Source organism: Aquarana catesbeiana, linkage group LG04 (genome assembly GCF_042186555.1).
Source record: "Aquarana catesbeiana isolate 2022-GZ linkage group LG04, ASM4218655v1, whole genome shotgun sequence".
NCBI lineage: Eukaryota > Metazoa > Chordata > Amphibia > Anura > Ranidae > Aquarana > Aquarana catesbeiana.
Genome location: NC_133327.1, coordinates 634,598,135 through 634,625,752, shown reverse-complemented (window position 1 = coordinate 634,625,752; position 27,618 = coordinate 634,598,135). Strand labels below are relative to the sequence as shown.

Genomic DNA, 27,618 nt, shown 5'->3' with positions numbered 1-27,618 from the left:
AAAATCCGATCATGTGTATGAGGCTATATAGTGGACTTCTGAGAATTACAGAAACTGCTTTCAGCTATCATAGACATGTGCCAAAAACAGCCCCTCGTTTTTTTTTTTTTCACAAAAAGAAAAAATACAGACAGGAAAGAAAAAAGTAAAAGTAAAAATAATTTTAAGTAACAGCATACAAATATCAATTAAATACATAAAAAAGGAGAAAAAAAACACAAATAGAAAGTGCGCTTGCTGGAAAACTAAAGTAGCCTAAATACATACATCCCTCTCTAAAAAACACAACCTCCAAATGAAATTTAAAAGGGGAAGATCAACTTTGTTTTGATCAAATTTCTCTTAGACAGCTTGATGCGAAATGTATAGTTTACAAAATTTCACCGATGATGAAAAACATATAAAACACTTTTTTGCTGTGTGGTCAGACCATATTTAGGCAGGTGTCTACCCTAGGCACAGCCAAATAATGACATCTTTTTTACAAGCACCACTACTTGTGTTGTGATTATTTTAGTAAAAAGTAATGCTACAATGTACTGCAACAGCTGTATATGCAGGACTACATTTAAACAGTCTAGCGTAGAGCAATAGACAGAGCCATCTGTGTAAGGCCTGTATAGCAGAGTTTGGAGGCTGAACTGGGATCGGTAAGAATAAGTGGTGTTGTAGGCAGTGATATAGGAGATTAGTATTTACCTTTATATATCGGTAGCAACAAGTTGGAGGGGGCATCAATTAAGGGGTTGGAGAATGTGGAAAGATCAAATTTGCATTAATGAACCAGCATGTCCTCTAACCCCCCCAATATGCATTACTAAGCAGTGTAGATTTGTCACTTCAGCAGGAAGGGGATTGAGGTCTTGAAAAGGGCTGTATCTGCAGTCAAGGTTCAGCTTATATATACAGGAGATGTTTCAGGTATGGCATCCCTTTGATTGACTGATTAAGTTATAATTAGTTAGGTATTTGCATTACTAGTGGAAATTGTCCCCTAAACGGTGTCATGTGGCTGTTAAAATGGCTGCTGTGGCCTTTATAAATCAACTTTGATGCAGTGTGCACTGTGGGAGTGCTGGTTAATTGGCATTAGTTATCCCATTACATATACAATACCTCTCATCATGTAAAGACACCAGACAAAAGAAAAGTGATTGTTTTAAAGTTTTGTGAACTTTAGAGTCATTTGGCTCCTCACAAAAAAGCTCTACACTCTCCTTAACCATACAGTCTTGCTAAATGTATCTCCAAAATCCAGAGGTGGACACAAAAAATTTAAATTTTGGGTTTTGAAGTTGCACCTCCTCTGTTACCCTACTGACCTAGGCATTGGAGTCAGAGATGGACACAAAAAAAACTTGAAAACTTTATCAATTTTTCAAGCATGAGAACCTTTCTCTTAATTTTAACTTTGAATAGAGTTAAAGAAAGGTTGTGTTTTTTTATTACTGCCTAATGCTCTGCTGGGGAGTCCCTAGACATGTGCAGAACGAAAAAAATGTGTTTATTTTGGGTTTGATTCATTATTTACATAAATATGTTTAGTTAAATTTGTTTAATTCCTTTAATACATTTTCGGAATTTGTTTTTGAATCAATTCGAAAAGTTTTCAAATCAATTTCGAATTGATTTTTAAAATAGAATAGAAAATAAAGAAATTGATTTAAAAAAAAAATCTATTCTATTCCTTTATTTTCTATTCTATTTTATTCTTTTTGGAAATTGGAAAACTATTCGAATTTGAAAACTATTTTGAATTCAAATAGTTTTCCAATTTCCAATGAGTATAAAATAGAATAGAAAAAAAGGAATAGAATAGAGAAAAAAATGTTTAGATTAGTTTAGGTAGTCTGTGATAGGTCCAACCACTCCTAGTTGTGCAAATGGAAAGATCGGGCCAAGGAAAACCAAGTTCAATACTAAAATCTTACAGAGCAGCCATGCTCTTTCAGCTTAAGACCAAGTTGAGTTATCAAATACTAACTATTATATTCTTTTAGCTTTAAGTCACAAGAAGATGGGAATGTAAGTAAACCTGCATGTTCATCCAAAACCAAGATATCATTTCTGGGTGACATTCCCCTGTCAAATATCAACATATAATATTGTCCGACAGCTTGCTGTGTCATTTATGTATGTAACAGAAACCTCTTGTATGAAAGCAGGCATGTGTTTTAATTTGTTAATGATATCTAGAAAACCAGCCGAATGGATTCATGAAGAAGTGTATTCCTGGGAAAAAAGCTTTAACCAATGTTGACTTTGTCTGTGCAGCTCTCAGCGACACTAATTAGCTAAGAGTTATAAGAGCACTAGTCAAGATAATTATAAGCATACATCATAATCACTACATGGTAGGCTGAAGAAGAGAGAGTCTAAAGATAGAGTAGTTAAAGGATGCTATTAATCTGCATGAACTGTAAAATAGATGCCGAGCTACAAACCATGCATAGTCAACATATAGACTTCTGTAAATAAATGAATAAGCATAAATATACCAAAATATAAATACATTTTCTGTTCTTTTGCTTTACTTTAGTTTTTATTATTGAGGGAAGAGAAATAGTAGTCAGTATTTTACTTTGTTACTAGGTAGCAAGAACAAATAAATGCCTTTAATCTTTTAAGGTGTCTTCTTCCATCCTGAGAACACCAGATTTAGCTGTGTGAATCAGGATATTGGTCACTAAACTGATGCATGTCTCTCAAATTTTACCAAGCATGATCTAATCTTGAAGGCCTTGGTGGAAAACAGAGACGTTGAATCAAGGTGGGCATTCAGCATCTTTTTCAAGAAGATGGTCAGAGACTACAAACACACAAAAGAAGTTGTTGGACATTAGGTACATGCTTCAGGAGATAGTCATTGATTACATAAGACTGCACCACTGCTATTACTGCCAATATACATGTCAACGTTTCCACACTTGAGTAGGCATCAAAACAAACCACTAAGGCCTGCACAGTCAGCGCCAAATGGCTCCAAATGGCTACAGGTTGGGGACCAGGGGTCTACAGCCAGCTTCAGCTCCCTTTGCCATAATCAAATTGAATTCTTTCAAATGTAGGTAAGGCATTGGCCCTTCACCCTATCATTAGATTTTGCAGTAAGTCTATGAGCAAAGTTCCATAATTCATGGCAGCCAATCAGAAAACAATATTTACTTAATTTTTTTTTACTATGAGCTGTTATTGTGCACATGTTTTTTTTCCTTTGCTAATGTGTTAGATAAACATTTCTGAAACCTCACATATAAACTGACACTGTGCAATGACAACACAGTAAAATAGGAAAATATGTAACATATGGGTATTTATTGTTGGATATGGATACATTTTCATATTATATTCAATATTCCATAAGGTAAAGAATAATGGGAAAAGTGCAGTAAAGCATAACATCCATTAAAAATTCATTATTCAATACAGTGGCCCCCCAAGCACTGTACTCTCATTAGTTGTTAAGGGTTAAAACAAAGTATGCATCTTCACTGCTCTTCATGCTGTCTTAAAATTCACTTTTCTTTTGGCCATAGTAGGTAAAGTAGGAGGTTTATTTTATAATAGACATTGTCACCCGTTCTTACTTTTTCTTCACTCCCTTGACAAAATCTGGTAAAAAGACCTGGTATGTCCTGGTATGAGGGGAACGCCTCTCATAGTACAGCACTTGAAGCTTAAGTGGGCAATTAACATGCCCAAATGCTGTCATATGTTGACAGGGGAAGTGTACATAGCCTACATAAAACTCCATACAAACATATAACTCCTTAACAATTAGGACTCACAAAGGCCTTACTGCGGCAGTGCATTAAGGAGGGCAGAAAATGGGAAGATTAGAGGTTTAAAGTGGTTGTACACCCTGTACAACCATTTTTACCTACAGGTACGCCTATATTAAGGCTTACCTGCAGGTGCTGGAAATATCTCCTAAACCTCCACGGTTTAGGAGATATTTACGAAAAAGCCAAGCGCCGATGACTTTGGTGCATGCGCACTTTAGAAAGGGCACATCGTGCCGTTTCTAATAGGGGTCATGCCATGACTGGCGGCATGAGTCACAGTCACAGAGCCGGAGTTCGTGACCCCGGAAGGAAGAGGGGCGAAGATGGACGCTCCCTGCTAGTGGGGACAATGGTGACATCGCAGGCTTCGGTTTCAGGTAAGTGACACATAATAGGCTACTATGCGATGCATAGTAGCCCATTATGCTTTACCTTTGCAGGGAAATAAAGAGGAAGTAAAACCCACCAGGGTTTACTTCCTCTTTAAGCTAGCATGATAGACGGTAGTGTGACTTAGGCCAAAATATTCATGATAATGTCACCTGATATTGTCCATTGTCCAAATCCACAATGATCTTAATGCCTTTGTCAATGTCTGATGGCGACAGTAAAGAAGAAATCCATGTTGTGTTCAGATCATTATCATTCATGTAAGGCACAGGATGAGCGTCTGGATTAAGCCTCAGTACTTTATCCTTGGTTGAGTTGTCCACTCCATTTGGAAAACAATACCTCCCGGACATGGGCTTTAAACGTGGGTGGCTGCTGGGACACCGGCATTCTGGCTGAATGACCATCTGTGGGAAATTTCCTGAAAATATTTCTGAGATTTCTCTGTGGAAAAACAAAGCAAGATTATCGAACCTGTAAATCTACACTGGCAAAAAAAAGTGAGTGATAAGACATTGAGGTAAAAATAGACAAATCAATCAAAGGTTTAATTAAACAACACGTGTGCCTGGAGGTGACTGAAATGGAAACCTGTTTGAAAGCAGCAGGTCTAATCAAGGTGAAAACTATGGCATAGTTGCCAACTGTCCCTGGTTTATAAGAACAGTCCATGTCAACAGATTTATTTTGGAATTTTTTTGTTTCTACCTCAATATTTAGGACTGTTCAATGGTACCAGAAAATCTCTTAAAAAAAACATATGCAGTCAACCTTTAATTAAAACTAACCTGTAGATAACCTGGTATGAGGCAAGCATACTAGCAACTTTTAACAAGACATTTTTTAAATGAAAATGCAAAGAGTCTGAATCTGGGCAAATAACTCTGTATGATGTTTGAAATTACCCATTGATTCTAACGTGATTTAAATTATCAGGAAAAGAAAATGTAAATAGGATTATTTAAGCCCTATATTTAAATGCCTAATTAAGATTGTACTAACAGTCTAGATTGTGCAATAGATAAAAGAAAAAATAACATTCCTGCTCCAGCCTCCCCCCAATATTGGCAAAATGTCTAAAGCCTTAACTACTTGGTTTAGTGACCTCAGCTCAAAAGGAAAGGATCACAGAGTGAATTGGTTCATCTTGCTCCTACACAAAGATTACAATTGCCTTCAGATGGGTGGCCAACACTTAAAGGAACCCAAAGCAAAATTTTCTTCAGGAAAGGCATTTCTTCTCCTCTATTACTCCTTACTAATCCACCCCAAAAAGACTGTAGCCAAGTGCTCTATTGTAATAACTAGAAATTAGTTTAATGTACTTGAAACTGCTTCACAATTAATTTTAACCCTTTGAACCCAGCAACATAGCATATACATCAACAAATTGAGCCGTGATGAAGTGATCCTCCCAGATATCAAGGAAAACTTGCAACACATTTGTGGCAGTGTTGAATTGTAAGTCGGTTAATTTGCTGCACATTTTCACTGGCAAGTTGTACATTTCCAGAGCACTTGAAGCACAAGTTCTAGCCTCCCTGGCAGTATTCCCGAGTGTTGCTCGGGGTTAAAATTCAGTACCATTAGCGGTAACCCCGAGCCACACTCAGGATCGCATTGCAGGATCCTGGGGCGGCTTTACTTACCTTGTCCCCGGGATCCTGCGATGTCCCCCGCAGTGTCCGAGGGCTCCGTCCTCCTCCGAAGCCTCTCCGTGCCAGGCTCCGTTTCCTGCGAGCGGCGCGACGCACGGGGGCGGAGCCTGGCGGCAAATTCAAAAAAATGTCAAAATCATAACACATACAGTACTGTAATCTGTAAGATTACAGTACTGTATGAAATGATTTCACATCCCTTTTGTCCCCAGTGCTCTGGCCCATGCCCTGCATGCAGTTTTACATGATATACACTGTTCTTTCTGCCTGGAACCTGGAGATTGTCCATAGCAACCAAAAAGTGTCCCTTTACGTCAAAAGTGGCTTTAGACCAGCTAGAAAACAGCGATAGTAAATTAGAACACTTGCAGAATTGAGCGATAGTGAATTGTGGGGAAATTTATTTTATTACTATTTTTTTTAATTTTTTTAATTATTTATTTTTATTTATTATATTATAATTTATGTTTTTGTGTTTCAAACTTTATCATACCCGGGATATCTACTAGACTCTGGTTTGGACAGATTTAAGTGTGTTATTGTTAAGATTTACAGACCTACAATATAAAACGCCAAATTTCCATGCAAAATAATTGTACCGCTTTCAGCACCTAAAATCCGAAAGAATCATACCGCCAGGGAGGCTAGTGGACACTTTTCTAATTTGTAGCAAATTTGTGTGCAAGTCTCTAGCAAGAGCAACGTTGCAGCGGTGAGTCTACAGCAAGAGCTCTGCAAGTCTAGAGCATGAAAATTCAACCACAGTGACCCCCTGTTGTGGGATGACTATTGCACAACATAACTGAACCAGAACTTGCAGCAACTTTTCAGAATGCTTGCAAAGAAAGTTGATCTACAATTTTGCAATGCAGACTTTCTGCAATTGTTCAACAAACTTGTGAAGCCTAGCAAGTCTAGCAATAGCTTAGCAAGTCATTCTCAAACTTGCAGCACAATTGCTTGCTATCTGGGCTTAGAACCCCAAAACCCATTGCCTCATCTCTTCCAATTTATGTGAAGAAATATGTCACTAAGTAAATACATTTTGAATGTTTCATATTCAATGTGGTGCCCTTCTAAATACTTATTGAACTTCACCAGGAGCTTAGCGCAGAGGTCATTTTGTACATAAGAACTACCTAACTGAGTTTGCTATACTCTAATTGATAAATTCCACCATGTACTGTAAGTCAGAATACAACATTTTGAGCCAATGCCGCCCCCATCCATCCCTTCCATAAGCTTAATTTGGTCCGGTTGAAAAGGAAGGTGAGCAGTAATTGGGTAATATGGACTAATGAACTTGGCGTATGGTCATAGCTCTTTGCATCTTAAGCCAGCTAATCTTACCTGTTTGTAAGAGCCACAGAATATAATCGAAAGTCTCGGATTCTTCCAACAAATTGTTCCATACCTAGTAACAATAAAATATATAGGTAATGAGCCTTAATTATTATTTGATACCTATGTTTACTAATTGTAGTTTATATTTAAAGAGTATGTAAACCCAACATTTTATATTCCTGATATGTGCCTGCTGTACCATGTACTGAAAAAGTCTCCTGTTCCCTTTGTATTGCTTTCTTTTGTGTGAAATCCCTGGTGATCCTGCCAGCCTCTCTGCTTTCCTATTAAAAACTGACCACACTATGCAAGAGAACTCACCGTGGTTAGTTCTCTAGCTTTGCTCGGAATTCAGCCTGCTCTCCTTCAATGATCAGACTTGTCCTGACTCCCCCAGCACAGCCATTCACTGGGAAGATCAGTGTACTGATGATTCCCCCCCCAACCCCCCCCCCCCAGCTCTTATGGTGCAGCTGAGAACAGAGGGAATGGGATCACTATTGAAAGAGGGAAAAAAGGTATTTATAATGTTTCTTTTTATCTATACACAAATGTTTTGCCTTTCATTTCAATTATAAACTGAATGGGTTGTCTTACAAGTTGATGATTTACAATTATTTTACAATCAGATATGTAAACACACAAACTTACACAGTTCTGAATTTATTAATATTTCACTAAAATATGTTTTATGCAAGTAGTGTAAGTACATGGATTTGACCTGTTGTAAGCATCTTGCAATTGCAGCAGAGTACAGTAGAACTCATAATGGGGGAGGAAGCAGAAGCACAAGGGGCCAATCTGTTTTGTTGTAGTGATTATGTGCTAGAAGGGGAAAGTAGAGCCACAGAGAAATTACACTGCTACTCTTTTCACTGCATTAAGTTGCTTAACTGCAGCAAAAAAAAAAAAAAAAAAAATCAGGTTTACCATCCTTCCAGACAGGGCTATGCTGTGTGGAAGAGCTGTGAAAATCTCAGAACTGGATGGGCAGAAATATGTATCTATTGGTAGGTAAATTAGCTCCTCTTTTATATGTCTTGTATCTGTTTGTTTATTTTCCTAGAGTTTATCTTTAATTAAGTACCACTTGTGTGAAAATAATTAACTGGCATCATAAGTAGTTCTTTCAGAGAATAGAACACTTATTCCTTTTTTAGGTATACTGGCCCTTGAGCAAAAGTAAGAGATGAGAAGTGCAGCCTTGGTCTTTAAAAGTATAGTAAGATTCATATATCCTGTGAAAAACATTAAGTATCATCCTTCTATCATCATTCTGATTAGCTAGGTGGTGTGAAGCTGCCTCATTAGGCTGAAGCAATGAGCCAGGCCAAGTGCCATCTTTAATTAGTGAAATGATAGTTACAATGGTTCCTTAAGACACACTGTAAAGATAAAAAGTCAAACTGTAAAGGTACATGTATAGGGAAATCCAATTTCTTGCCAACAAGCAATTGGACCTTAGAGGAGCTCCTTTTGGCCAAACATACATGTCCACTATTCAGTGAATTTCCAGAGGTCTTCTAATAGTGCCAAGAAAACTAATTCAGGAGTACTGGGGTATCTATTCATCTCTATTCATATCTATTCATCTCTGCCCTGTCATCAGAAATGCATAGAACAAGGGCAAAAATAAATTAAAAATGCTCATATAGTGCAGTACTGTGTAAGAGAATTTAATGCTGAATCAAAATGTCAAAATGAACAATTTAAATAAATACAACAAATACTAATTTGGGGGGGAGGTTTCTCCCCTGGTCCTTTTTGTTCATGCAAATCCTTAAATTGTATCTAAACCGAAGAATAAAAATGTAAAATATTGCTGCTTATCAGTCCTTAGATGTGGTGGCTGCATTAAAGCAATTAAGTAAGGTAATTTTTTTTAACTTCAATAATAAGGCTGTTATACTTACTTGTTCTGTGCAAGGGTATTGCACAGAGCGGCCCCGAACCTCCTCTTCTGGGGCACCCCGCTCCTCCTTTTCTCCATGTACCACATTAAAAAGTCGCTTCCTATGGGGGCGCATGTACGTGGGTGATCCCGAGTTGGGCTGTGTACATCCATAGACACACGCAGAGTAGCTCAGCCCCACCCCCCGCTCCCTCCTCACAGGGTTTGACTGACAGCAGCAGGAGCCAATGGCTCCCGCTCCTTTCAGCCAAGCTTGTGAGAGCAAGGAGAGAGTGGAGATGGGCACATCGCTGGATCGATACAAGACTCAGATAAGTACAGTGGCGGCCCATCAATTAGCAGCGCTGGGGCACCGCCCCCTAATCCATACGCCCGGCCCCTACTATACATGCAGGGCACTGGACGCATGGATTTCAATACGTTTTTTTTTTTAAGCACATGATTAGTGCTTGAGGCTCTAATTGACTTAAAAAAAGGTGGGTTCGGGGCTCAGAGTACTGCGCCCTGAGCCCACCCAGTTATGTGACAATAGCGAAATAATAATCGTTATTGTCTTTTTGATTTTCCTCCTGGCCAATCAGGAAGCTGGTCCTAAAAGAGCCTCAGGTCTTCCCTGGAGCAAGGAGCAGCATCGACCTCCTAAAGTAAGGCCACTGATTGCCCCCGTCCGTCTGTCACGTGGGGGACTGATCGCCGCCATCCATCTCCTGCAGTAGGGGCTGATCGCCGCCGTCCATCTCCAACGGGGAGAGGTTGGTTTGTTTGCCACCCTCCACAAAATATTAAGCACCAGCCACCACTCGATAAGTATTTAGGGAGGGGGATGGAGGAACAGCATCAGGAAGGTTGCATTATAGTGAAAAGCCCTTCTGACTTTAGAAGCACTTTAATTTTTTTCAAGTTTTTAAAATATTATTTTAAACTTGTAATCCTACCAGAAGCACTCTTCTTGTCCTAGAGTAACAACAACCCATTTTACTGCATTTATGGAGGAACAGCATTGTCACCCTAGGATAGAAAGTGTTTTAAGACTACAGAACACCTTCCATTCTCCTTATCTCCATAATATGGTTGGGTAGAGCGGGTTCTGTAGTCCACAGAGAATGAATTGTGAGTAATAAAAATTATGTTAAGTAGCAGAAGACATTTTGCAGATGTGCTAAGCCATGGCCATGTGAATTAGCTGTTAAAACTACAAATTATGAAAGCCCAATTCCTGATCAGGAGTGATTTTTGCCTTTGGCAAATAGTTGCAGATTTGTTGATGGCAACATTTAACTAAAGCAGAAAATTCTTAATGTCGGTTATTGAGCTGTTTAGGTGAAATTTGCTTGAAAAGTTTCCCTTTTTTTTGGTCTGTTTAGAGGGAATTTTAGCTGTAATTAATTGTTATTTATGCACTGTCACTTTAAATGTTTTATTTTACTTTTCTTTTTTTAGTAAAAAAAAAACTAGAATAAGAGGGTAATGAAGGACTGTTTTTTGGCACAAGAACAAACTCAGGATGGATAAAAGAAACTTCCATTACCCTCAGCGGCCATTATAAGCCCAATACACCCATAAAAAAAAACACCTTACCCCATGGCTCCAACGCATTTATTAAAAATGGCAAAATGTATCTCACACAATTTTTGTTAAACGTCACTGAAATTAATACTCTCAATTTTACGCATCACTATTCCTGAATGAGTTTTTTGGAAAGTATCTTGGAGTGACACTAGTCAACAGCATCAGGGAAATTTCTGGGTCAGCTGCCAACCAGTAAGACCTGGTGCCAGTGGGCAGACCCAGATATATGACATTATAGCCACACACTCTAGGGAAGATGAGAAGCAGAAGACTGAGGTGGGTAACCAAATTACACTGGAAGTGACACCTACTTAAACAAAGGGATAAATTAAGAACATCTTAGGGTATTATAGAGGTTTAATATACAGTGCCTTGCAAAAGTATTCACTCCCTTGGCTTTTTACCTACTTTGTTACATTACAGTCTTTAGTTCAATGTTTTTTTAATCTGAATTATATGTGATGGATCAGAACACAATAGTCTAAGTTGGTGAAGTAAAATTAGAAAAATATCTACATAAAACTATTTTTCAGAAACTGATAATTGGCCTGTGCGTATGTATTCACCCCCTTTGTTATGAAGCCTATAAAAAGCTCTGGTACAACCAATTACCTTCAGAAGTCACATAATTAGTGAAATGATGTCCACCTGTGTGCAATCTAAGTGCCACATGATCTGTCATTACATATACACACCTTTTTGAAAGGCCCCAGAGGCTGCAATGCCTAAACAAGAGGCACCTCTAACCAAACACCGCCATGAAGACCAAGAAACTCTCCAAACAAGTAAGGGACAATGTTGTTGAGAAGTACAAGTCAGGGTTAGGTTATAAAAAATATTCAAATCTTTGATGATCCCTAGGAGCACCATCAAATCTATCATAACCAAATGGAAAGAACATGGCACAACAGCAAACTTGGCAAGAGATAGCCGCACACCAAAACTCACAGACCGGGCAAGAAGGGCATTAATCAGAGAGGCAGCACAGAGACCTAAAGTAACCCTGGAGGAGCTGCAGAGTTCCACAGCAGAGACTGGAGTATCTGTACAGAGGACGACAATAAGCCGTATGCGCCATAGAGTTGGGCTTTATGGCAGAGTGGCCAGAAGAAAGTCAGTACTTTCACCAAAAAATAAAATGGCATGTTTTGAGTTTGGGAAAAGGTATGTGGAGAGTGGCCATCAAAGAAAACGCTATGTCTGGCACAAAAACAACACATCACATCACCTAAAGAAACTGGGAAAGTTGAGGGAAAGATGGATGGTGCTAAATACAGGGATATTCTTGAGCAAAACTTGTACCACTCTGTGTGTGATTTGAGGCTAGGACGGAGGTTCACCTTCCAGCAGAACAATGACCCCAAACACACTGCTAAAGCAACACTTGAGTCGTTTAAGGGGAAACATGTAAATGTGTTGGAATGGCCTAGTCAAAGCCCAGACCTCAATCCAATCGAAAATCTGTGGTCAGACTTAAAGATTGCTGTTCACAAGCATAAACCATCCAACTTGAAGGAGCTGGAGCAGTTTTGCAAGGAGGAATGGGCAAAAATCCCAGTGGTAAGATGTGGCAAGCTCATAGAGACTTATCCAAAGCGACTTGTAGCTGTGATAGACGCAAAAGGTGGCTCTACAAAGTATTGACTTTAGGGGGGTGAATAGTTATGCACATTGACTTTTGCAAGGCACTGTACTAGTCATGCAATGCCAGGTACAGTACCTGACCACGAGATTGTGTTTCGATTCTCGGTGACAGGGTACTGTGTCAAGTGACAGGCAGTGCTGACAGCTGTCTGGTATGAATCATGAGGGGGAACGCCGCGCCAAATTTTAAATGAAAAAAACGGCATGGGTTCCCCCCCAGGAGCATACTAGGCCCTTAGGTCTGGTATGGATCGTAAGGGAAACCCCCTACGCCGAAAAATCGGTGTTGGGGTCCCCCCCAAAATCCATACCAGACCCTTATCCGAGCACGCAGCCCGGCCAGTCAGGAAAGGGGGTGGGGACGAGTGAGTGCCCCCCCTCCTGAACTGTACCAGGCCGCATTCCCTCAACATGGGGGGTGGGCACTTTGGGGCAGGTGCTGCGGGCCCCCCCCCTCCCAAAGCACCATGTCCCCATGTTGATGAGGACAAGGGCCTCTTCCCGACAACCCTGGCCGTTGGTTGTCGGGGTCTGCGGGCAGAGGACTTATCGGAATCTGGGAGCCCCTTTTAATAAGGTGGCCCCCAGATCCCGGCCCCCCCACCCTATGTGAATGAGTATGGGGCACATGGTACCCCTACCCATTCACCTAGGAAAAAAAAGTGTTAATAAAAAAAACACACTACACAGGTTTTAAAAGTAATTTATTAGGCAGCTCCGGGGGTCTCCTTCCGACTTCGGGATCTTCTTCCGTCTTCTCCCGGTGTTCGGCTTCTTCTCCCGGGCCCCCCTCTATCTTCTTCCAGCTCTTTTGCTAGCGGGGGGCCCGGTCTGCTGCCGCTGTCCGGTTCTTCTCTGGTATCTTCTGCCGGACTCCCCCGCTATCTTCTTCCAGCTCTTTTGCTAGCAGGGGCCCGGTCTGCTGCCGCTGTCTTGTCGCCGCTGTCTTGTCGCCGCTTCTCTTCTTCTCTTCTCTTCTTCCGATGTTGACACGACACTCTCTCCTGCTGGAATGCTGTGTGCGAGCTGCGCAGCCATTTATATAGGCGGTGACCCCGCCCCCTTGTGACTTCACATTCCCAGCATCTGCAGGGACTCTGAGGTCATGCACCCTTATGACGCCAGGTGAATGGGTAGGGGTACCATGTGCCCCATACTCATTCACATAGGGTGGGGGGCCGGGATCTGGGGCCCCCTTATTAAAGGGGTCTCCCGGATTCTGATAAGTCCTCCACCCGCAGACCCCGACAACCAACGGCCAGGGTTGTCAGGAAGAGGCCCTTGTCCTCATCAACATGGGGACAAGGTGCTTTGGGGTGGGGTGCCCCACCTGCCCCAAAGCGCCCACGCCCCCATTTTGAGGGCATGCAGTCTGGTACGGTTCAGGAAGGGGGGGGGCGCTCGCTCGTCCCCACCCCCTTTCCTGACCGGCCGGGCTGTGTGCTCGGATAATGGTCTGGTATGGATTTTGGGGGGACCCCAACACCGATTTTTCACCGTAGGGGGTTCCCCTTACAATCCATACCAGACCTAAGGGCCTGGTATGCTCCTGGGGGGGAACCCACGCCGTTTTTTTCATTCAAAAATTTGGCGCTGTGTTCCCCCTCATGATTCATACCAGATAGCTGTTAGCACTGCCTGTCACTCATCGCGAAAGGAAAAAAAAGTTTTCCTTTCCCGATCAGCAAGCCATCTTGGTGCTGGCTCCCACGACGGGGCTTGCAGGTGTCAAATCTCGCCGATAAAATCTCGGCGAGATTGACACAATATCGCGGTCACCTACTGTACTTTTTCTTTTTTTGTCCTCAATTTCCTTGTATTGTTTCACTATTAGGTGTTATAAAGCTATGTACACAAAGGTGCTAGAAGAAATGAAAGTCCAGTGCCTTGGCTGCAGTTTGAAGATGTACTAATTGGTTGAAGAGCAGAATTCAGTGGGGATTGGGTTTATTCATAGTCACTTCAGTATAAAGTAAATGCTTTGCTAAATCCACATTGCGATTCCTAGCTTTGCTCCTACTACAGCCATAAAGATCTCAGCAACACCATTTTGTTTCACTTCCTCTGTTACATGCTTCATAAGAGTAACATTTTTGAATGCTATAGTATTGCAACACCATTGCACTCTTTCATGTCAGGTGGACATACTGGGAACAATATTTGAGCAACTACAATATTAAGAGGAACTCAAATGAAAACATTTTTGGATGATGAAGGGCCAGGTTTCAGACCCTTACTTCTGTTTCTGACCCAGAGATGCGAGGTATCCACTACCCCTAGTTCATCTTAGCTTTTCAGCCAACCCACATATGTTGTTGGCCTTAGTTCTAAGTATATTAATATGGGGAGAACACTATATGTTCAGCAATACAGAAATGCTGTGTCTGACACACTATACTGGAGTCTCTACTGCATATAGGGACACACTCAGTAAGGTCGGAGGCACTAGGCTTAGCTGAAAAGCTGTGCTCAGTCTATGGCAGGCAGTAATGCCCCGTACACACGGTCGGACATTGATCGGACATTCCGACAGCAAAATCCTAGGATTTTTTCCGATGGATGTTGGCTCAAACTTGTTTTGCGTACACATGGTTGCACAAAGTTGTCGGAATTTCCGATCGCCAAGAACGCGGTGACGTAAACCACGTACGACGAGACTAGAAAAGGCCAGTTCAGAACCAAGCGCGGCACCCTTTGGGCTCCTTTTGCTAATCTTGTGTTAGTAAAAGTTTGGTGAGAGACGATTCGCGCTTTTTCAGACTCGTGGTTTTCAGATCGTTTTCTGCTGTTCAGTTTGTGCTTGTGGGTTTGTATCTGCTCTTCAGTGCGTGCAGCAAACTACGCATGACTTTGATTAGTCATTGTGTTCTTGTTTGTTCGTTACTGTTTTTCAGGTCGCTCTTCACAGGCCTTGCTGTTCTTCAGTGCATTCTGTTACTTTGTTCTGAGCAGCCGACTGTTTTCTAGCCATGTTGCGTATACGTACTCCTCATAGAGTTCGTGCTGTGCGGGGGCTTGGTGTTGGGGTCCTGACCTTGACACAAGTCCAGTCCATGAACAGGGTGGGGAGGAGTTCATGGACCAATAATTGGTTGCTTCAGCGTGACCAGTTCTGTCATATGCCTTTGCTCCGTGAGATCCGTGAGAATAATCCGGATGACGGACCCCGTATTTCACTGTTTGTTGGCTTTGCTGACCCCCTATATCAGCAGGCAGGATACCTGCATGAGGCAAGCCATCATTTTGGAGCAGAGGCTCATCGCCACCCTGCGGTACTTGGCGACGGGGAGAAGCCTGCAGGACCTCAAGTTCTCGACAGGTATCTCCCCCCAGGCTCTGGGGATCATTATCCCAGAGACCTGTTCTGCCATCATCCAGGTCCTGCAGAAGGAGTATATTAAGGTAAGATTTTATCCTTTAATATCACATTGTATTGTTTTTAATGTTTGCTAATATATTGTATTTCTTTTCTCATTCCCTAATTACCATGATTGTAATATGCTGTGAATGTCCCCTTTGTCCTCATTCATGCTGGATTTTTATGTAATTATTTTTTTGTCCTTCATACATATTTGCCTTCACTTACCTCCCCAGCATGGTCTCCTGCCCTATATTCACCTCATGTAGTCACTTAACAATGTATTTTATCAGCTCCATAGTAGTGCTTTACCCCAAACACCCCCTAAAATGTTTTGTAATGTGATTTGTGCTTTAAATTCAGGCAGAGTGCCAGAGGCTTTTTTTTGGGGTCCCCAAATCATTTGGAACCCTCCCTCCCCCCAACTGCTAAGTCAGCTGATACCAATTCTCTATTTATCCTCAATCATCTATCTGCTGACTTTGCCAAACCCATACACACTATACCCATCTCTTTTGTGGTCAGATGTATGGATGAATTCCCCAAAGCATGTAGTGCAAGGACCTGCCTGAATACTTTCAAATGGTACCGTTTAAAGTTTTTGGATCCTATTATTATCTTGATAGGTAATAGCAGAATGTCCAAATGTGCTCAAATGTGTACAGTGTGTATTTATATCTTTGTATTATGACACTTCTTACCTATGACACTTCTTACCTGTCCAGTGGGCTGCCAATAGTGTAACTAAGGAGGGGCTGTTCCAAGCAATACCCATTATTTAGGCATTCATCTCTCAATGAAGTGGAGAGGGTTACCTGTCCAAGAGCTCCCCCCCTATAATGTTAGAAATGGCCCATGACAGGGGGGGGGGGGGGAGGGGGAATATGATAGGTGTACCTTATACTTTGGTCTTTAAAAATTCCCATTAATAAATGTTATCTTGATGTTGGCCAAGAATGTTTGTGTCTAATCTGCTTTCCATGTTTATGTGCAAAAAGACTCATTTTTTTTTGTTTTCCTCAACAGTTTCCTTCCACGCCACAGGAATGGCAGACTGTGGCCTCCCACTTTGCCCAGAGGTGGGACTTTCTTAACTGCGGAGGGGCAATTGATGGGAAACACGTCCACATCGTCCCACCACTCAACTCGGGGTCGTACTATTATAATTATAAGGGGTTCAATGGTATTGTGATGTTGGCGGTGGTGTCGGCTAATTACGAGTTCCTGTATGTGGACGTGGACGTGGACGTGGACCTCCAGCCGCCGAGTCTCGCCCAGCCCGCATTGACTCCGGCTCTCTCCCCCTCTCCCGAGTTTCCGTTTCCTGCCGCCTCCTCCAACTACTGGAGACTCCTCACCGAGCCGGGCGGGACAGGCGATCCAATCACAGGCCGGCCCCCGGGCCGCACCGTCCGGAAGGATGAGATTAACTCCTAGCTAGGAGTATGATATTCCCATAATCCAGGGATTGTCTATACGTGGTGGATAGTGGGCCTACCGTATGGTATAAGAAGTGGTATACTGGTGTCTCCATCCCAAGAAAAGGCCCCGACCGGGTTAAGGTCGCAAGCCTTCCTATGCTTGCCGGTTGGTAAGCGCGCATTTTTACTTATATCACAGTGGTGCGGTGAAGGATTTACCCACTCCTTACCTACATTCCTGCCTCAGACGGGGACCCCTGCCTCTGGTTCTTCACCTTACCTCACTCTTTGGATTTTTGATCACGGATTAGGACTGTTATCAGAATTTACATAATTTATAAGATTTATTATGAACTTTATTATTTAATATTTATCTTAAATATTTACTCAATGTACCACATTTTTTCACTTATACTTATATTGGCTCAATTTTTAGCCTCTAACTTTCACAGCGCTGCTCTTTTTATTGATTGTCTTTAGTGTGGGGAAGAATGGCCGGATGTCCGATGTTGGAGTCATTGCCCATACGGCGTTTTACAGGCGTCTCCAGAATGGCAGCTTGGACTTGCCACCTCCAGAAGAGAATGTGGAAGGACTCCCATTCGTCTTCGTTGCGGATGAAGCGTTTGCGCTGGGGGACCATCTTATGCAGCCATTCCCGATGAGGACCCTCACCCCGGACCAGAGGGTTTTTAATTACCAGCTGGCCAGAGCCAGAAGAGTGGTGAAGAACACTTTTTGAATCATGGCCAGCCGGTTCCGCCTATTTCTGACACCCATACATATGGCGGAGTATAAACTGAATCATATTATCCTGGCGTGCTGTGTTCTACATAACTTTTTACGTCAACATTCTGCCAACTATGCTGGCTTAGTTGGGCCTGAGGCCGGAATGATAAATGAAACAACCCTGACGGCGCTTGAAAGTGGCCGTCCTGGCTTGCCCTCCCTGAGTGCCCGTAATGTCTGGCTAAGATACCTTGAATACTTTGTGGGTAGGGGGGCCAGCAATATGCCAGACAATGTGTGAAACCTTTATCAAATAAAAAAAAATGAGCAAATCTTTGGTGACATTTACTGCTTGTGTTTTGTTTAGATGAACCTGACAGAAATGTGGTGAGTCCTGAAAATGGCGTGATTGTGTCACCTTATTCAAAGCACTGTTGGGTGTTATTTACTAAAGGCAAAGACACTTTGCACTACAAGTGCAGTTGAAACTGCACTTGTAGTGCAAAGTGGATTTGCCCTTATGAAATAACACCCATTGTCACAGAAAACAGCAATTAGAGCACTCCAAAAGTGTTGTAGCGTTGAGATAAGTATCCACACATTCTTGATTCATAACAATCTTTTTAATACCTGCACAATCACATGTGCATTTAGAAAAGGTTTTTAAAACAAACCAACATGTTTGTTGTATAACAATTTTTGGGGTGGCATTAGAAAAAGTAGAAATGTCCTTTTCACATAAAACTGGCATGTTTAAAACCAACAAGAAAGACACAAATCTTGAACTTACAAAGTTCACATTTGGTAGAACTTGAAGGCAATATCAGACATGAGTATTTAGGAACTGTGTTTGATATTGCGTTCAGAAGTCACCCCAGGAAAAGCCAAATTTTGAAGATGCATACCAATTTACGAATGTCAACATGTGCTAGCTGCCATCACGGGGGATCAAGGGATGTGTTTTGGGGGAGCAACCCCTTACTCTCAGCTACTTTATTATTGAGGAAGGGGTTGCACCCCCAAAACGCGTCCATTGATCTCCCGTGATGGCAGATAGCACATGTCGGCACACTGTGTTCATCCTCAAAATTTGGCTTTTCTTAAATTTGCGAAACAATTTTAAAAGTGTAGTACACCATAAAAGAAAGGGCTTTGTAGGGGTTTTAAACTCTCCCCAAAACATCAATGATGTTCTTATTTTTTTGAATAACATCATTGATGTTTTTAGTGATGTTTTCCAATGCAACATTACACCCCATGATCTCCCCGATCAGGATCTGGGCACTTTCCGAGGTGAAAGGATCTGGATCCACAACATCATGATCACCTAAAAAGAGAGAAACCAAAAAAAAACAGGTATTATAAATATGCCAGCATCCATCTCTTACCTGAGCCTGTGGTCGCAGACACTCACCTGTTGTGGTGACTAGTTCCACCACGTCTTCTTCCTCCTCCTGCTCTTCTTGTGTTTGGGGGATTTCCCCTTCTTCCAGAGGTGGGGGGTCTCTGGTCTCCTCGGATGAGGGGTGTCCTCCGAGTCTTTTCTCCCCTGTGTGAAAAAAAAGGTATACTTAGCACACAGATATTTGGTGGCAGAACTAGAAATATGAAACCTTGCTTGGAAGTGGGGTACAATTGTCTATTTTGGCTGAGTTCCAAGATGTAGAATTTTTTGTGTCCTTTGTCAAGCTTGAATACTTACCTGTCTTGTACAAGCTTCACAGATGGAGACACCCCTATAGTATATACTGGAGCACCTGTGTGGGACCCCTAAGAAAAAGGGTGTTCTTGTGTCCCACACTAATTCTCCAGTGTCCAGATGTGAAAACTGCTGCTGAGTGTCGTCTCCTTACACAGAATCTAGTTTGCAATTCATTCTAGTAACAAACACATCTACACAACCAAATTAGTTTCATTCAAGTAGGCCCTAAAAAATGTGGTCCAATGCATATGGCAAAAACAATGGTGTTTTATAGGCTAAAAGAAAAATGTTTGATACGAACGAATAATGTGCCCATGAACATGAAAGTTGCCATTTTAAACTGTACAACAATTCCTAAAAGCACATGGAGCAGCACGAGCGTAACAAACACAAAAAGAATAGGAACACAGTACAACTACTTACTTTTTTGCAGCACTCTCCGGATCTTTTTGTACTGCTCATGTTCTCTTAATTTGAGGTCCGACCACCATTTCCTGAGCTGATCTTTCGATCGACTTACTCCGAAATTCCGGTGCAGACTCTTGACCACTTTCGCCATGATCTTGGCCTTTCGGACATTGGGGTTGGGGTAAGGTCCATACTTTCCATCATAGACGGCCCTCTTCAGGATGTCGACCATCTCCAACATCTCCCCAAAGGACATATTTGATGCCTTAAATCTTCTCCTTCTGGATCCAGACGTTTCCGGCTCCGGGCTTTCCTCCTCCTCCTCCCCGTTGCTGTAATTAGCATGCACCTGCTGTGTCTCCGCCATTTGCTCTTCCCCCACTGCGGCGAACGAAAAGGGGCGGGGAATAGACTAGAAAGAACGTCAGGAGCGGGCGGAGTTACACGCATGCGCAGTGTGTATAAAGCGTAACATGCATGTGTAGTACATACGATCTGTGAGCGGAGGAAGGAGTATCGTAGGAGCCGATCGTGATAACGAAGGTAAGAGCCAAACTTGGGCCTATACTGCTTCTAGATTGAGGCCTATATTGTAACAAGATTAGGAGAGTTTTGCCTGACATTAGGGTTTGTCTTGTGTTGTGCCTTGCAGTGAAAATGGATATCTTGAAAGATGACGACTTTATGGTAATCTTCATTGATATGTTCAGGGAGCTGCCTTGTCTGTGGCAGATAAACCACCCACATTATAAGAACCAAACAAAGAGGAAGGCAGCACTGGATCAATTGCTGGAATTTTTGAAGCCGGTCATCCCCACGGCAGACATCACCTATTTGAAGATCCTAATTGGTGGCCTGAGGAGCACTTATCTAAGGGAGCACAAGAAGGTCCAGGATTCCCTGAGATCCGGAGCAGCAGATGACATCTATGTCCCCATAATGTGGTAATATGACAGGCTGCATTTTCTGGCAGGTCAGACTGAACTCAGGCCAGCACTCTCCACTCTTCCTTCCACGCTTCCTTCCCCCCCAGCTGAGGCTTCTGATGTCCAACCTGGGCCTTCCAGGCAGCAACATGTGGAGGAGCCCAGCTTGAGCCAGGTATAGCATTCTTCTAAATATTTCTGCTTGTCCAATCAATGATGTTAACTAGATGTTAGTTTGGAGTACTAATTTAGGATTGTGATTGATGATCCAAAAACTAAAACCATGGCCCTTTTTCATACACAGGGAAGTCTCAGCCAGGAGGTGGCCGGGCCAAGCGGGCTGCCTAATATGCAGGTCCCTCCCCTACACCCGCAAAAACAAAGTGGCAGGAAGAGGAGTACCCTGGAGGAGGCTGCCATAGGCCTCTTTTGGAAGGCTACAGAGGCCCTGAGAAGCCCACACACTGTGGAGGAGGACTTTGCTTGCATAACTGCCTGCAAAATGAGGCAGATGGAGGAGGGCCAACGACTCCTTTGTGAGTCCTTAATTTTGGAAGCTCTCAATAAGGGGTTGAGGGGCCAAATAATATCTGATACCCACATTTGTGACTTCACACATGGTCCTCCTCCTCCTCCAGGTCCTACTCCTCCTCCTGCCACATCTCCAACACCTGAGCCACAGCCAGGAAGGAAGCGTGGAAAGAAGACCAGAAAGTGATGACCCTGGGTCCAGTCTGGTCTGGCAAAAGATGCAGCCTCTTGTAGTACCACAGCCTGGGGACACAGATGTCATCTGCTGCTTTCCGGATCTCTGGGACTTCGGGACCAGACTGCACTCCCTTAGATATGGACTCCTCAGGCCAACAATTTTGCTGGTAAAGAATTGATGTCTGCCCTGGGGGTCCAAGGCTTTGCTAATTTCTGCTGTTTCTCCAGTGTTGCCTCCCTCTTTATTTGGTTCTGAGCCCTTAATAAAGGAATTTTTGTTTCAATTAGACTCGCCTATGTGTGTTTTTTCCTTCAAAAAGGACAGTTTGTTTGTGAGGATTCAGGTACATTTCTAATATACAATGTGAAATTAACAAGGGACACCAACACCAAACAATCTCCTTGAGATTAAATAATATAAAATATCAATGGTGTTGGGGTAACTTGACACACAAAACACACACTAAAATATTATGGAGTAATTTGAAAATGAAATAGAACAAAGATCAGCCTTGAAAAAATACAAACCTAAATCAAAAAAAAAAAAAACAGCCTTTACAAAAAAAAAAAACAAAAAACCCACAATTAATTTTGTCTGATGTGACAAATCCAAATATATTGAGGGAGTCCCGATAAATAATAAAGAAAGAAGTTTTGAGAAGTCTGTGTGAATATGAGCAGCAAAACTACTTAATTCTTCTCACATTATAAAGAAGAAGAGAGTGCGCTGTATTAAACCATTTTTGACATAGCACCGTGACGAAAGTGCTGTATCCATTGCGAACGCTAATTTTACCCAACCGAGCTGTTCCGTCTCGAAATTTCTTCTGAGCATGCGTGGCACTTTGTGCGTCGGAACAGGCCACACAAGGTCGGAATTGACGCGATCGGATTTTGTTGTCGGAAAATTTTATAGCCTGCTCTCAAACTTTGTGTGTCGGAAAATCTGATGGAAAATGTCCGATGGAGCACACACACGGTCGGAATGTCCGACAACACGCTCCGATCGGACATTTTCCATCGGAAAAATCCGACCGTGTGTACGGGGCATAAGAGAATATTGTCCAATGAAGGTGCATACAGCAAGCGGGAATAGGATGAAACCCCATTTCAATGCCAGCAAAGATGGAAAAACACATTTTAGGTTCTTTATAACAATGGAAAAAATGGAAAAGCTACAGAAAAATCTTTATAATTTAAAGTCACTTTAAATGAATTCCATTTAATAAATACAAATGCTACTTTCTTATATTCAAACAAATAATATTTCTACTGGGGAAGAAGAATGTAATAAAAAGAAGCCGTATCATACCCTTCACATTTTGCCCAAGCCGTATATAACTGTCTGCAGCATTCTCATAAACTGGATCAGTCAGTATTCTTGAATCAAATGCTGTTAAATCTTCTTCCGGTCCATCAATGAAGAAACTTATTCTGGTGTAATGCACCTACCAAAATAATGTGTACATATTACAACAAAAGAGAGATTTAGGCATGCAGATTAATAATATTGTTTAGACTGTTCTCTTTATACTTATAAAAAGCTGTGGTTTAGGAATGCCAGGTAGATATAAAAGACACAACCAGGTTAATGTATTACCAGAGTTTAGGATGGTCACTTGGTAAAGGAAATTTTCACGTAACTTAGTAAATGAGATGAAGTTCTTTTGATTTAAATCATCAAATCAGGACCTTGTACAAATCCGTTTTTTTTTTGTTTTTTTTTGGTATATAGCACCTTGAAAAAGTATTCATACCCCTTGACATTTTCCACATTTTGTCAAAACGTAAATGTATTTTATTGGGATTTTATGTGATAGACCAACACAAAGTGGCACATAATTGTGAAGTGGAAAATGATGAGTGGTTTTCCAATTTTTTACAAATACATATCTGAAAAGTGTGGCATGCATTTGTATTCAGCCCCCTTTACTTTGATACCCCTAACTAAAATCTAGTGGAACCAATTGCCTTCAAAAGTCACCTAATTAGAAAATAGTGTGTAATTTGATCTCAGTATAAATACAGCTGTTCTGTGAAGCCCTCAGAGGTTTGTTAGAGAAAATTAGTGAACAAACAGCATCATGAAGGCCAGGGAACACACCAGACAGGTTAGGGATAAAGTTTTGGAGAAGTTTAAAGCAGAGTTAGGTTTTAAAAAGATATCCCAAGCTTTTAACATCTTATGGAGCACTGTTCAATTCATCATCCGAAAAGAGAAAGAGTATGGTACGACTGCAAACCTACTAAGACATGGTCATCCACTTAAACTGACAGGCTGGGCAAGGAGAGCATTAATCAGAGAAGCAGCCAAGAGGCCCATGGTAACTCTGGAGGAGTTACAGAAATCCACAGCTCAGGTGGGAGAATCTCTGTCCACAGGACAACTATTATGCCTTGTACACACGGTCGGATTTTCCGACGGAAAATGTGTGATAGGACCTTGTTGTCGGAAATTCCGACCGTGTGTGGGCTCCATCACACATTTTCCACCGGAATTTCCGACACACAAAGTTTGAGAGCTTGCTATAAAATTTTCCGGGAACAAAATCCGTTGTCAGAAATTCCGATCGTGTGTACACAAATCTGACGCACAAAGTTCCATGCATGCTCAGAATAAATTAAAGTGGGGTTCCACCCAAAAAACAAAAATACCTGGAAAAATTCTAAAAAAAAAAAAGCAAAAAAACATTTGGATATTTTTTTTTTTTTCACTTACCTCTAAATGCCTGTTGCTAGGTGGTCCCTCGTAGTCTGCCTGTTCCTTTGCCTGGGCTGGTGACATCACTTCCCCCCAGGCACAGGAAGGGCTCCGCTCTGCTCCCTCCCTCCTGTCAATCATCTGGGACCTATTACAGGTCCCAGGTGATTGAGCGGCCAATCACAGCGCGCGGCGCCGCTCGCGCATGCACAGTGGGTGTCAGGCTGTGAAGCCACAGCCCGGCGCCCACAGTTGAAATGCCGGCGCCGACGAGCGGAGGGGGGGGACGAGCGGGGCTTCGATCCCCCACATCGCTGGACCCAGGGACAGGTAAGTGTCCAATTAAAAGTCAGCAGCTGCAGTATTTGTAACTGCTGACTTTTAATTTTTTTTTTTTTTTGACGGCCCCCCTGGGTGGAACTCCTCTTTAAGAGACAAAAGCGATTGGCTACTGCCCCGTTTATAGTCCTGACATACGTGTTTTACGTCACCGCGTTCAGAACGATCGGATTTTCCAACAACTTTGTGTGACCGTGTGTATGCCAGACAAGTTTGAGCCAACATCCGTCGGAAAAAATCCATGGATTTTGTTGTCGGAATGTTCGATCAATGTCCGACCGTGTGTACAGGGCATAAGTCATGCACTCCACAAATCTGGCCTTTATGGAAGAGTGGCAAGAAGAAAGCCATTGTTGAAAGAAAGTCATAAAAAGTCCCATTTGCTTTTTGCGAGAAGCCAGGTGGGGGCCACAGAAAACATGTGGAAGAAGGTGCTCTGGTCATATGTGAGCAAAATTGAACTTTTTGGCCTAAAAGCAAAACGCTATGTGTGGCGGAAAACTAACATTGCACATCACCCTGAACACACCATCCCCACCGTGAAACATGGTGGTGGCAGCATCATGTTGTGGGGATGCTTTTCTTCAGCAGGGACAGGGAAGCTGGTCAGAGTTGATGGGAAGATGGATGAAGCCAAATACAGGGCAATCTTAGAAGAAAATCTGTTAGAGTCTGCAAAAGACTTGAGACTGGGGCTGAGGTTCGCCTTCCAACAGGACAACGACCCTACACACAGCCAGAGCTACAATGGAATGGTTTAGATCAAAGCATATTCATGTGTTAGAATGGCCCAGTCAAAGTCCAGACCTAAATCCAATTGAGAATCTGTGGCAAGACTTGAAACTTGCTGTTCACAGACGCTCTCCATCCAATCTGATAGAGCTTGAGCTATTTTGCAAAGAAAAATGGGCAAAATTTTCACTCTCTAGATGTGCAAAGCTGACAGAGACATCGCCAAAAAGACTTGCAGCTGTAATTGCAGCAAAAGGTGGTTCTTCAAAGTATTGACTACAAATACACGCCACACTTTTCATATATTTATTTGTAAATAACGTTGAAAACTATTTATCATTTTCCTTCCACTTCACAATTATGTGCCACTTTGTGTTGGTCAATCACATAAAATCCCAATAAAATCCAGTTACGTTTTTGGTTGTAACATGAGAAAATGTGGAAAATTTCAAGGGGTGTGAAAACTTTTTCAATGCACTGTGTGTATAGTAATCTGTGGTGTTTTGGAATACTAGTCAGCTGCTTGTACAAGTAAACATCTTTATTTTGCTTGCAAAAATCAGGCAAACAACACCAGCTTACGTCAGCAAATTAAACAAAACAGTCCGTAACTTGGGTTTATAGCAAATAACACAATGGCTTACCGCCAGTATAATAGTCCCTTACCAGGGTTCAAGGTTCCCATCTGCTTCAGGGTCCAGGAAAAGGCCACAGGCAGTGTCTCAGTGGCCAGATATTTCACGGTCCTTTCACAACTGTGTCCTCTTTCACACCACACCTCATGGACATCTGCTGACAACTTCCTGCTCTTTTTGGCCCTCCCTTGCAGACTGGTAAACCCTTATAGGACAGAAGTAGCCATAAACCAGGCTGGAGGCTCTTTCCCACCCAAAAAACTCTCTGAGCCTCAGAATTTCAGGTCCTGTATGAGTACTTGACAATCCTAGGAATGCTGCAAGACAGCTTTGCCTCTATCAACCCAGAACCCCTCACCCTGCATGAGTGAGAGTCCCTGAGTACTCCAACTGATCTTCCTTTTGTTCCTCTTAAAGGAACCACAACCCAAGTAATGGGGACACATACCTGCCTTCCAGGACCCAGTCCTGCCATTCCTGAAGTCCTGTACTACTGTGTATATATATATATATATATATATATATATATATATATATATATATATATATATATATATATATAGAGAGAGAGAGAGAGAGAGAGAGAGAGAGAGAGAGAGAGAGAGAAAGAGAGAAAGAAAGAGAGAAAGAAAGAAAGAAAGAAAGAAAGAAAGAAAGAAAGAAAGAAAGAAAGTACAAACTTGTATTCAGTTACTTGCTTGGAGTTAAGCTTTAACATTTGATTTATGGGTCCACTTTAACCACTTGGCGACCAGCCGCCTCAGAATGGCACAGCTGGGCGTAACAACGTTACCTTTAAGTCGCTTCACCTTTTAGACACTAGGGGTGCCCGCAGCGTGTGCCTGGGGCCGATGCGAGTGCCCAGCGGGCGCGATGACCGCTGGGCTCCAGCGGTCGCTCGTGACAAGGCGAGAACCGGGATCTGTGTGTGTAAACACACAGATCCCGGTTCTCTCAGGGGAGTAGAGATAGATTATGTGTTCATACTATGTATGAACACCGATCTCTCTCTCCTCCTAGAGAGTCCCATCCCCCTACAGTTAGAACACACCTAGGGAACACAGTTAACCCCTTGATCTCCCCCTAGTGTTAACCCCTTCCCTGCCAGTGACATTTATACAGTAATCAGTGCATTTTTATAGCACTTGTAACGAGCCCCTTGCTCGCTCGGTTCCACTCTCCTGACACTCCTCTGCAGCTATTGAATCAGATTGCAACGTCTGATGGTTCGGTCATCCAATGCTCCGGGATTAGAACTTCAGCTATGTGCCGTTCTAACCCAGTTGTGTAGCTCAGAACAAACACCAGGCAGGCTGTATGTAAGTTCAACCAGGAATATCCTTTATTGCAAAATACAGGCTTTTATACACTCAAAGTGGAGGTGCAGACCTCCTGCTCATATTACTCTAACAATACAGCTGTAACCTAATTAACCTAATTAACATAAGCTAATTAACTAATCCCTTTAGACAGCCTAGATGACTCAGACATGACCGTTAGGCCAGACTGGCCGTCTTGTAGTTCAGAAAATCCAATCAACATTATCACAATCAACATAGACTCTTCTTCACACAATAGCAGAGTTAATTAACACAAATAACAATGGGGATCTAATGACTCTTAGATCCCATAGTAGACTTATTTACAATACACATTT

General features: G+C 42.2%; 1 protein-coding gene across 1 annotated transcript in view; it reads right to left on the bottom strand.

Moving 5' to 3' along the window:
* USH2A (usherin) overlaps nt 1-27,618 on the bottom strand; it is a 1,400,924-nt gene that overhangs the window by 1,262,495 nt on the left and 110,811 nt on the right. Inside the window, exons 4-6 of the mRNA XM_073628975.1 lie at nt 22,867-23,002; nt 7,184-7,247; nt 4,328-4,619 (exon numbers count right to left, since the gene is read on the bottom strand). Of these exons, the coding sequence (XP_073485076.1) occupies nt 4,328-4,619; nt 7,184-7,247; nt 22,867-23,002 (492 nt within the window). The remainder of the gene's footprint in view (nt 1-4,327; nt 4,620-7,183; nt 7,248-22,866; nt 23,003-27,618) is intronic.